The 12585-nt window shown below is 38.3% G+C and overlaps 1 protein-coding gene across 1 annotated transcript in view; it reads left to right on the top strand.

Annotated features, from left to right (window-relative positions):
- MAST4 (microtubule associated serine/threonine kinase family member 4) overlaps nucleotides 1–12585 on the top strand; it is a gene marked incomplete at its 5' end in the record, with an annotated part of 235002 nt that overhangs the window by 176765 nt on the left and 45652 nt on the right. Inside the window, 4 exons of the mRNA XM_082497946.1 lie at nucleotides 2187–2344; nucleotides 4321–4396; nucleotides 5810–6019; nucleotides 9034–9135. Coding sequence (XP_082354072.1) covers nucleotides 2187–2344; nucleotides 4321–4396; nucleotides 5810–6019; nucleotides 9034–9135 — 546 coding nt within the window. The remainder of the gene's footprint in view (nucleotides 1–2186; nucleotides 2345–4320; nucleotides 4397–5809; nucleotides 6020–9033; nucleotides 9136–12585) is intronic.

Genomic DNA, 12585 nt, shown 5'->3' with positions numbered 1-12585 from the left:
GTTAGCATTGCCATGAGGCACTGTAGTTGCGCACATTAAAAATATGTTGAATCTTAGATGATTATTGGAGCAGCTATTCTAGAATGCTAGGAGAGCTAATTTTTTAAAGTTTTGCTGTGAGAATTTGGATTTGTACAGAAATCAGAATCCAAACCTCCAAGAAGTTGCAGTCTGTACCTGTGATGGTCCTGATACAACTGACAGTTGTTAGCAAAAGGAAGATTCTCACTTTAATCCTATTGGATCTGGACTCTGTGACACCTTATATGAGGAAAAGTGTGATATAGGTTATTGTCCTCCTGATCTTTCCAGAATCCCCTGTAGCTGAAGAGGTAGAGATTGATTTTATAGAAATAACTATCTGTGATGGTCTGTATTGGGAAATTTTCCTGTGCTATAGTATCTTTTATCTTATGGAGAGTGGCTGTAGGAAATGTGCCTTGAGGTTAACTGCAACTAGCTGCCATAGTGTGAGATAAGGAAGACCTCACCTATGCTGTGTGCTGAATTATGCATGGTAATGTGCTAAGGCTGAATTTCATAAATGAGTTGCTCTGACTTGACAAGTTACTACCTATCACGTAAACTGTGGCAAGTTCTTGGTGTGCATGCTTCTTGGCCTGCAGCAAAGCAAGGTAATGCAATCTTGCTAACTTTAACTTGTTCTGATGTGATGCAGCCTTCCCACGTAGACCAGTCATGCGCTAGTTAACCTTTCCCAGCAGTGGTTTTTGTTCTTTTTTGCTTTTAAGAGATGACTTCATGAGATCTAGTGTGCTAAGTAATCTTTTTTTTGAGTTCCTGGGAATTAGGATATATTCAGCCTTTACCACACAAGTTGCCAGGAAATTATGATGACTGTCTAGTTTCTGTGCTTGCCAGCCTGGATATTACCTGCTGACCTTAGCAATGTAGGGCAATGTTTGTACAGTATGAAGGTCTATTGATTTCCCTCACTAGGAATGATATAGCAAAGAAGCACTTACTGCGTTGGCTTCCCATAAAAGAGCAGCCAGGCAGGGGCCTTGGTGTCCTATATCAGAAGACAGATTAGAATAATAATGTGCACATGATTGGTATGTAGAAGAAACTAATGTTCTTGAAAAAGTCAGCTGGAGACTGAGAGCTTCAGAAAGATGTACAACTTTTTGGACTTCTTCCCCTCTGCAGGTAAAATAAAGGGAACGTATGCATGATACCAGCAGCTTTGTGCAGTCATACAAGGATACTTGTGAACGAGCTATCTTGAAAACTAGTTTTGGTACCAGAAACAGTAAAGCATTTCTCTGTCTACACTTGTCAGTCCAGATTAGCAAGGCTAATGCATTGAACTATGTACCTGTTCTTTACAAGGACCTGAAATCCAGGCTCAGAGAAGTAGTTTCACAGTTCTACCTCCAAACATTTAGTGTGGCTCAGATAGCTAGCCACGCTGTGTAAAAGACAGTAAGATATGGTAGTACGATATCTGCACTGCTTTATATAGTGCGGCTTTATACATGCAATTTTGCAAGGCACTTTTGCAATTTTGTGGTAGTGCTTCCAATTTCATACCTGTCTGTATCTTCCAGTTTTATACTAAGTGGATGGTTTGAGTGTAATCCCTTTCACTTTTGTCAGCCTTAGAACCTGTCTTGATAAATTCTTAAGTTCTTTCATTTCGAGTGTACAGGGTTTTATAAGAAAATAGTGTATTAATTTTTCAGCAAGAATTTAGATTATCTTTCATTATCTTTTAAAAAGCATGAATAATGTCTTAAATATGGAGAGTGAAGTACTTTCATTATGTAGATTTACAATTTGTTGTGGCAGTAAGTTGTACTCTATGGTTATTATACTTACTCTATCCTACTCAAACAATTTTCAGCAGATCCCGTTTTAACTATTCTTACATATTGGCGTGTGTTACTGACATTAAGTATCATCTTTGCCTTAAGAGGAGATTTGAACTTTTGAAATGCAATGCCTCTTCTGGTACTGAAGTAGGGGTTTTTTTGTGCTTACTCTATATTTACCTCATCAAGTTGAGACTAATAAATTATTTTCTTCTTTTAAATCGGTAGTCAGCCGTGGGAAACGGTAACTATAATTTTTAAATCAAATGGCTGTATTCATCAGCACTGAATATGGTCTTAAAAATGTTTTTTCACTCTGATAGAACCTTGTGTTCTGTTCTGCTCTCGTAGTCATCCTGCTCATCCCAGGAGAAGCTACACCAGTTACCATACCAACCGACACCTGATGAACTACATTTTTTGTCTAAACATTTCTGTACCACTGAGAGCATTGCCAGTGATAACAGGTGCAGGACCACTGCAATGCGTCCTCGGTCCCGAAGTCTCAGGTGAGTTTGTCTATCTGGAAATAGGGGTTGGATCTAAATTCACATATTCTGGAGCATCGTAGTTTTGTATACTGGGGGCATTCACTATTCCTGAAATTGCTGAAGTATAATACAAGTGTGCATCTGAGGCTGAATTATGAATAGTCCTTTTAAATTCTTGCTCCTGGTTTTGATCATGGCTTACTTCACTGGTTAAAATTGTAAGCTAGGCCTGAATGAAGGCAACTAACCCACATGAACTGTCTTGATGAGCTAGTTGTTATTGATCTGACTGTAGCACTGGTTGTCTTCCAGAGTCCAAACTGTTCACAGAATAAAGTCTGCATTTGCAAACTATTTTGAAATGTACTTCTATCCTCGAACTATCTGTAAAGAGATGTGATAAAGAACAAATAGATGGGTGGGGGGCTATGCACTCATTTATTTTCTTTAACCAAAATGAACTTCAGTTTCTTGTTTCCCAAACACTAGGCCTCTGCATTTCATGTGTAGTGGCCATTTGTGTAAGATGTGTTTTATCCAGTATTAGTTCTAAACTGTCAGATTAGTTTAGATTTGGAAAACGCAGATGAACTTATGGATAAGTTTTCAAGAACTGAAAGGGGAAAAAAGTATATTTCTAGTTGTCATATTGATATTTTCAAAAGTTTAAAATAGTTTAACAAGTATACAGATCTTAAGGATTGAGTTTTTTAGTGCAATGTATTTTAACTCTGCTTTTTGCTTATTTTATTTTAAAATCTGTGTAGACTATTGTGACAAATGTAGTTGCTACCTACATGAGAATGCACAACCATTACTAAGAAAAAAAATCACTTTTCTTCATTAGAAGATTACAGATTGAAGCTGTATTGTATTTATTGCCACATCTTTAATTTCAGTTTCTGTTATGCTTTTAACACTTAAAAATTAAAGCCTTCCATCTGAACTCACAGAATGTGTACAAATGCTCCAGGGGAGAAACAAGAGCTAAACATTTTCAGGAAGGGGATCATGCTGCAGAAGTGTTGTGATGAAATTATGTGCCTACCCTGTCCTCAGTGGATGTCCGTAACGGATTGTCCATATCAGTTAAAGGACCCACCATTGTGCTATCTTGGGACAAATTTTGGTGTTCAGTTTTGCCCATTGAGAAAGCCAAAAGCCAGTTCTTCTGCTCATGCAAGAAACCCCTATGAGCATGGTATAAAGTCACTCCTAGAAGATAGCATCCCCTTTGTGGGGTCTTTTTACTGCTCCACATCTTTTAGACCAGTCTGAATGGGGCAGTGTCATCAACCCAGGGAAATCAGATGGAGAGTTTTCAAAGGAATTTATAATAGACAATAAGGCTCATGGTAGCAAAAAACAGTTTTGTAGGTTAGCTGAGGCTATGGATACCTTTTTGGATTGTTTTCCTGCAAGTCCTGTGCTTTTCTTACATGCACAGTACACCAGCATTGATGGAAGTCATGCATATGTATGGCATTATTTGTAGGAAGTTGCTGCCTTTATCTGCTGTTCAGATTGAAAATAAATTGTTTTGATTTTTGTTTTAATGATCTATTTAAAAAAAAAAAAGTCTCACTCTTCTCAACTTTTTCACTTGCGGCTAACAGAGTTCTTGGTCAGGTCTTGCTATTTTGATTGTATGCAACCTTCAAAAGGGCAGGTATAGCCATAATTGACAGTTAAATATATCTGTCTTGCCCTTCTGCGAAAAAGGTGATGTTCACAAGTGTTGCAAAACTGCCTGTATCCTGAAGCATAGTTACAAACTAAGAAAATAATATACTTAGTGGTTAGATGTCAAGCACATGAAATAGTTTTCAGGGCCTGGTCAGAAACATCAAAGAACCCCGTGTACCACTGATGAGAGAATGTACCTTTCCAATGAAGCCTATGTGGACTTTTTGTTGCAAATAAACTGTACAAAAATATAATAATTGTAGTTCATGCTGAGACAAATTTAAAGGGATAATTTGCTTTGCTTACAGCCCCGGACGATCTCCTGCCTGCTGTGACAATGAAATAATTATGATGAACCATGTCTACAAAGAAAGGTTCCCAAAGGTAATGAATTATCTTTAAGATACCCAGCATCTAAATTGATAGGCTACATAGGTTTTAAGTAAGTGGTGATTTTGTTATGGGAACTAATGATCTAACCCTGTAATGGCTTTCATAAAGCATCACCAAGCTCTTATTACAAAGATAAAATCACAATAAAGTCCCTGCTGAGAACTGGACATACATTTGGCAAAGCTGCTGAACTGGTTTTGAGATGAATCATGCTGGTAATATATTCTGCTGATTAGAACCCAACAGTACATTCAGTTTCAATAGGTGGTGTGTACTTGGGGCAAATATATACTGAATTAGTAAACGAAAAATAGTTTCTGTTGCCAAGTCTTGTGCAGCATCTGCTGATATACCTGCAAATTCCTTCCTTTACTAGCATTTATTCCTTTTCCCAAACACTCATTATATAAGTATTTTAATTGTGAAGATCAGTACACAGTTGTGGGGGTTTGACTACAAGATACTAAATGAGGACACATTGCTGTTGTGTCCAGAGGTCTGAGACAAAGAACTTACTAGGTGCAGGTGTGTAGCTCAGAGCACTGTGCTCTCGGTTGCTCCTAGGATTTTGATGAGCCCTGGAAAAAAAGACAAAATTGATACTGTTCCAAAAAGTGCCTAAAAAAAATAGAAGAAATTTCTTCGTATTTCTTTGGAGAAATATGAACAGAGTTTTATCAGGATTTGCAGAGCGATTGAGCAGCAATCTGAAGTGTGGAACAACCCACTCATTTCAGTGTTTGAGATATGAACTAAGAACTGTGGGATTACTTTTTAATAATAAAAGTGTCTTTAAGAGGTTTTTAAAGTATCTGCAGTTTTGTGAGAACCAGACAATCGATTCTGTAAAACATACACATCTAGCAATCTGCAGACATACCTGGCAGGACCTGTGAGCTTGTGGTGCTTTTAATCAGTTAATGTTCATTCAAACTTTGACCAGTGAATACTTCTGTGGTATAACTTGTATGAAAGGAAGGAAGATATTCTGGTCTGTAGTACCCGCGTCTTTATCAGAACAAAGGAGACCCCCTGTGAGTTCTCTTTTTCTTTTTTTAATCATTTTGACTTGGAACTTAAGGAACACTCATGACTGTAAAACTTCAGTTCTGCTTGGTGGTCATCACAAGATTAACGCACAGTTAATCACCAGTGGCAGACAAAGGTGAGGATCTGCATAGTAGAACAGTAATGCGGTTGCTTTTCTGGACTGGTAACGTAGGGAAACATTGTCTGTCACTCTGACATTCTGTTTGCTTGCTTTTTTGCTTCAATCACTTTACACTTTCCAGCTTAGGTAACTTTTTAGGCAGTACAGAAATGTTGCAGAATCAGAAATGAGCTTTGAGGCTGTTAGTTTTATGTAAAGCTGATATAATGTATCGTGTATGTATTTGTCTACAGGCAACAGCTCAGATGGAAGAGAGGCTTCAGGACATTATAACAAATCATTCTCCAGAGAATGTCCTGCCCCTGGCAGATGGAGTGCTCAGCTTTACTCACCATCAGATCACAGAACTGGCTCGAGATTGTTTGGATAAATCCCGCCAGGGCCTTATCACATCACGATACTTCCTTGAACTACAGCAGAAATTAGACAAATTGCTGCAGGAGGTATGAGCCATGAGACTACTGTTATGTTTGCTTGAAAAATTGATTAAATCTGTTTGCCTAAGAATTGTTGTCTTGAAATAATCATGACTGTTCACTCAAAGAATTGTCAAAATGGTATTCATAGCAGTTTTAGTCTACTTAATGGCCACTACAAAGACTATAAGGCATCCTAATATACTAGTCTGGAATAGAAGGATTGTAAAGATTTTAGAAAACAGCAGCATTTTGTCATGCAATGCAAGTTATAAATTGCTTACAAAAGCATGGGCATAAGCCCTAAATGAGGAGGCTTGCTATTCCATTTACTGTGGCTAAATGAGGAAACATATACACTTTCCACTTTATCAACCCTACTAATTGCCTGCTGTGTTGAGAAAGCAGACAGCAGCCCTTAGCTTTCTATTAGCTAGAGGTTAATTAATTATTTAAATATTTATAATATTCCTTTCATAATTAAACTGTTTATTAACAGAAATAATGTTATTGCTAAAAGCGTTGAAACTTCCATAGACTAATCAGCTAAATGAATTAAGAAGAACTTGGAACTTGACAAAATAAATGCGCCATGACATAAGTCGCTGCAGTTTATGAATGTATCATTTTTAAAACAATGAGTACAGCATGTAATGTACTCATTTGTTTGTGTGGGATTAGATAGCACATTATGAACCAAATTTAATGTGATAGACTGGCAGATTTTATATTGACTTGAAATTTTCCAACTGAGAGGTTAAGGTATAATGCCTGTCTTAACTTATGTCTTGTCTTCTGCTTTCCTTTGAATGCAGGAGCAGTTGCTAGAGGTTTTGGTTGATTTTTTTTTTTTTTTTTTTTTTTTTGTCCTATGCTGAGTTTTTGTTAACTTCAGTAAATAGGTTTCCTGCGATTACTGTATTTTGAACGTTTTCTCTTCATAAAGCAATGCAAAACTTAAGACATCGGTGATTTATTTCTGGATTATTGAAACCCTATTTTTTGTGCAGAGAAAATACATAGAACTTGCTTACTAGTCAGAAGGAAGTTTGAACTAGTGACCTTCTTGTGAAATACTTACAGTTTTATGATGCCAAAGTGCAAGCGGAGTTGACTAGTTGACTGGAGATGTCCGACTGTGAATTATGTATGCTAGTGATAGTGTCAAAATACAAGGAAACATGTCTAAGCTAAGATTCACTGAACCACTGTTAACAAACACTGTTAATCCCTGTTAACAATATATCCCTTGAAATGGCTACACATTAAGTAGAGTTTAGAGTACTCAACACCCACTAAAAAAAGTCTCGCAAGTTATTCTCTAATCTGTGTATAAAGCAATTTGTTATTAAAAAAAATACCCACACACTTTTTGTCACGTTCTATGATGGTGGTTCTTTATTTTGTAAAAATTTACTGTTCTGCAAAAACATAGTACCTTAAAATATTCAGACTTAACTTTTGAGTAATACCTGTTAATAGCATGATATGACAGTAAGAAAACATTCGCTTTGAACACCTTGGTTATGGGCAATCAGTTGTGCTTTAGATTCATGAGATTCATTTATTGTCAATTCCCAGCTGCAATGTTCAGTAGAAAGCTGCATCTCCTACTGCTACTTGGCATGTTGTGATTACTTTGCATAACGAGGGGGAGACTCCCTTGAGGTTTGAGCAGAGTGGTTCAACCAACATATTTATAATTCTAAGGCCAAGGTCAGGTGGACCTGAATGCTTTCCTGCTTCATTCCTCTTAAACATAACATGTATAGAGTCTTTTGTTCACGTATGCACCTGAGTTTTCACAAAACTGTACAAAGTGCTTAAATTTTGGTGGTGATTAACATAGGCAGGTGTTTTGTTTACAAAAGAGTTTTCTTTGGCTTCGTCGACAGTGTGCAGAACACAAATTCTTGTGTCCAGTAAGGGTCTTCTGAGACCTTTTGCAGAACGCTAGATCATGTTTGTGCCTTTTTCTTTTTTCCTTCTTTAAAATTTAAAGTTCACAGATTAATTCTTCTCAGATATTTGGTGTTTTTTTTTTAAATGTAGTGCTTATATTAAGAGCAACATGTAGCTTCATATTTTCATAGGGTTTTTTTTACTTCAAAAAATATAAGATGTGATATGAAAAAATAAATACTTTTCATAAATGTTAGTTTCTTAATTCTCTTTGTGGTTTTGAATAAGCAAGAGATGATGAAAAATGTAAGTCTACAGTTTCTACTATTCAGAACAAAGAAATGCTTTGGTATTTGACTGAAAGGCTATTAGTATATTTTAATCAGAAGGAGAATGATAGTTTCTTGCATTCATTAGCATCCTTAAATTACGTAATTTTTTCGTGGAGGGGAACATTTGAAACAAGTGCAGTTCAGACCATTGTGCAAATGTTAGCAAACCTTCTCGAAGTATTTTTTTATGTATTCTTTTATAGTATTCCCCCCCACTTTGTTGTAATCTTTGTAGACCTGTTTTTCATTGCCTGCCTTTCTACATGCAGCTTTGTATGGAATTTATATTCTCGGCAAGTATAGATTTATATATATTTATGTCATTTTAGTATGACATATGACCATGGAAAGTCAGTATCAATTTAGCATAGATGTTGCTTATGTTTATTAACATATTATTAATGTTATTTAGGTCAGTTTTCATTTAATCCTAAAATTATTAACGAATTGAGACACAACTGTACATGTAGAAAGACACATGCATTGGAATGTAGTCAGTCCCTTTTGCAAAACTAATATTAATAATATTGTATAAGCTTAAAAAAAAGTAGGTATTCTGTCCGTTGCAGGTACTTCTATTTTGTTGTTACAGTGTTAGAATTGTACAAATGGGATTACTTCAATTTGAAATTACAGCATTGCTCAAATCTTTGTTATTTCTGCTGACATCTGGAAAATGATGTAAAATGATGTGTTGTTTCTCTCAAGCACATGCTTCAAACACTCAAAGGTGTTCCAAATATCACACAGACTTTTCCTGAGTAGTGCATCGAATGTGATTTGTTTTGTTATCACTTTATCTTTTAGGCTCAAGAGCGATCAGAAAGTGGAGAAATGGCATTTATTAAACAACTTGTCCGAAAAATCCTGATAGTTATTGCTCGTCCTGCTCGCTTACTGGAATGCCTGGTAAGGTCGTGCTTACTATGAGTAGGTTTTTCACTTGTTTGTGTGGGAAGGTTTCTGGCTTAGTGTTTAAGGCCCTTTACAATCATTTTTTGAAACATATCAAACAATGGGGTAGGGCTTCGTTGTTCGTGGGATCCTTTCTGCTTCTATTGGGACTGGCAGAGACCTCCTGCAGTTGTGTTTGGTTCCCTGCTATTGCAAATACTATAATATAGAGTCCCTTTCATCAACTGAGAAAGCTCCAGTTCAAAACCAGTTGGATTTTTCTGTTGTTTTGTTAGACGTTGCTATTGCTTGGGAAGACTGTTCTGGAGTCACAATTGCTTGGAGGTTTTCCCGTTGTTGTTCTTAGAAGTTTCATAATTTTGTTTCACTCAAGAACTGCCAGAGCTATAAGCAGTTTGCAGTCAGCTCTGCAGTACCTGGTCTGGTGGGAACAGCAGCAGAGGGATTAGGGTATATGGATATACAGATAGATGGACTCATACTGGGGACCAGAAGGAGCAGAAGAGTTAACTTATTTATGCATGCTCATAGCACTGATGTTGCCAGACTGGGCTAGCTTGTGCGAGGCCATGTGGGCGTGTTTCTGCTTTGCCTGCCTGTGCTGTGGGAGCTGGGATGGCTCAGGTGCGGGAAGTTGCTCCTACGCGCAGAGCCAATGTGCTTCAGTTGTTCAGTGGAACTAATAAACCGTCGCAGAACACAGTGTACTCAGGAGGGTGGTGTAGACACCCAAATACCATGTAAGAGCCAGCCTGAGTCCAACAGGCCTGGCAGGGAGCCTGAGCTGACTTTGTTGAGCCACTTTGCTTGCCAATAACAGGATCACAGTGTTGATGCTACATACAGCTATTTGAGGCTGGCAAGGCTTATGTGGAAGCCACTAACCTGCTGCTAGACTCAAGTTATGCCTGAAAGCGTCATAACTGCATTTGCATGGCACTGAATCTGAGCTAGTAAGTCTTTCCAACCTGATTTTGGCTCTGTGCTGTGTCTTGTCATCTGTGGCACAGTTAATCCACAACCTGGCTCATTCAGCCATGGGCATTTTGAGAGCTGCTTCTGTTTTGTTTTGGAAACACCATGTCTGTGTTCCCAGTTGCAGTTTGTTCACGATTTGCAGTTCAGAAGGAATCTAAAATAAGGTATGTGCTCTGAATCAGCATGAAAAAGATTTTATTTTTTTTTTTTTTAATAAAAGGCAGGCTTTAGGGAAGTTGGTACCTTAGCATGTCCTGCCTTTGCCATTGAATCCAAACCTGCACTACTCCTTCACCCCGAACCCTGAAATGCTTATTCCATATCTAGTAGGATCTTCCCTGTTCCATTCCCAGGGTTCAAGTATCTTTCTCCACCTCTTCACCCAATATCTCATATCTTGTTTTCCCTCTGATCTGCATCCTTCTCTATCATCACGCATCAAAAAATGCCCTTAAATACATCCTGTGGGCTTACAAACCAAGGCTTCTTTACCATGCTTTGCCCTTCCCTTCCATGCTTGCTGGTTCTCTCCCACCTACTCCTGCCCCCCCAGCATTGTCACTGTTGTTTAGCTTTTTAATTCAAGTTCTCTCCTGGTGACCTGTTTGCCCATTAGTTCATTCTCCCTAAATGCTACGTTTTATAGCTAGCTAGTCCAAATCTCCATTCGCTTAGTTCCCAGTTTCTGCCCCTGGGTTTTTATCCTAGGCTACTTGCTATGTTTACCACACTTCAAGCAGAGAGCTGTTGTGCATCCTGTATCCCTCTTTTTGCTGGGCCTCCTGATGTGAGTGGAAGGACAGTGTTGCAAGGCCAGGAGATGACTGTTTCTCTTAGTTGAGAGTTTCTCTGCACAGTATGTTTCTAGAGGCAGGTAGCTTGAACAAATTTAGGCATACTGTCACAAAACAATACATTTCTTATGCAAGAAGGTGTTAAACCTGCTCCATAAATGTCAGTGGAATCATGTAATCTCATAGAAACAATACTGTTGTTCTTCCATAGCATTCCTCTGGAAACTTTTGAATAATATTGGCTGATATTTTAGAATGTCTGTCTGAAGTAGATACTAGGTATGTGTCGTGGTTTAGGCCAAATCCACCACTGGGGACCCGAAGGACCCCAGATGGGACCAACAGATGCTCCTCTCTACCCCTCTACAAAGAGAGAGGCAGAGGAGAAAAAAAAGACTTACGAGTTTAGAAGAAACTAAACTACTTTAATGAAATATTAATAATAAAATAAAAAGAAATAATGAAAAATATATACAAAACCGTATCAAGCTCCCGAGATGACAGTCACGTCACCGGCTGGCACTGGGGCAGTCCCAGGCTGGACTCAGTGACGGACGGGAACTGGATTCCGGATCTGGAGTCAGGATTGGGATCACAGGCAGACAAACAGAGTCCTCCTCAGATGTCAGCCATTGAAGAAAGAGGCTGACCCTTTGATCCCTCAGCTTTTATACTGAGCATGAGGCAGATGGGATGGAATACCCTGTTGGTCAGTTTTGGGTCACCTGTCCTGTCCGCTCCTCCCTGCAGGTGGGACCCCACTATGCTTTTCCGCTTCCGACCCTCCAACGTGGCAAATAACAAAGCTGGTTGGCCTTGGGTGTGATAGCAATAAGTATAAGCAGGAGCCTCTCTGCACACCATGCCTGGGCATCAGCTATGAACATTGGTCTTATCACTCTGAGAGAGTGAACACTGTCTGCACAATATGCATTTAATTTCAGTTGTTAGAAGAGGCCCAGCTAAGAAGCGAAGTTACTGAACAAAATTGGTTCTGTTTTACCTCAAACCAGGACAGTATGGAAGACTTCAGTCTCTGTAAGAAAGTTCATAGCATTGTTGGAAATAAATCCAACACTTTTGTCGTGAGACATTCAGATACGATGCAGTAATGCTGTCAGTTTGCTGATGGTGATCTTGGCTCAGGTGTCACATGGTATGTGAATTCCTGTTTTTATTTGCTTAACTGTATGAATAAAGCTTTTTCAGTTTCATATGTGCCAAGAGCTACTGCCAAATATTGAAAGATTTTTATCCATTTGTACATGGAAAATGAAACACAGAATTGGAAGATTAGAAAATAAATTTGTTGCTCCTAATTATTTGCATGTGTGTATGTATATATGTGCGCATGTGTATATTTAGATAGATATATATACACACGCACACATATTCACATGATTAAAAGTATCTGTTTTGAAATTACCTTGATTTAACTAGCTAGTGGAGGAGAAGTTGTACATCTTCCATGGCAGCAGGTAAGGAGATGATGATGTTTTCACGTGAAGGTGGATAGGAAGTGTTGGCACACAATATCATGTCATCATGTCCTTCAGTGCCAAGGAGTAACATATAAGAGATACAGCTGGGGACAGCATGTCAGATGAGGAGAGTAAGGCTAAAACAGAATGTAATGCTTAATTACTCTTTCAAATGTTTAGGCAGTTCAGCA

This window comes from Vanellus vanellus (assembly GCF_965231255.1).
Source record: "Vanellus vanellus genome assembly, chromosome: Z".
Taxonomy (NCBI): Eukaryota; Metazoa; Chordata; class Aves; order Charadriiformes; family Charadriidae; genus Vanellus; species Vanellus vanellus.
The sequence above is the reverse complement of the archived record's forward strand: the minus strand, read 5'-3'. Positions and strand labels throughout refer to the sequence as shown.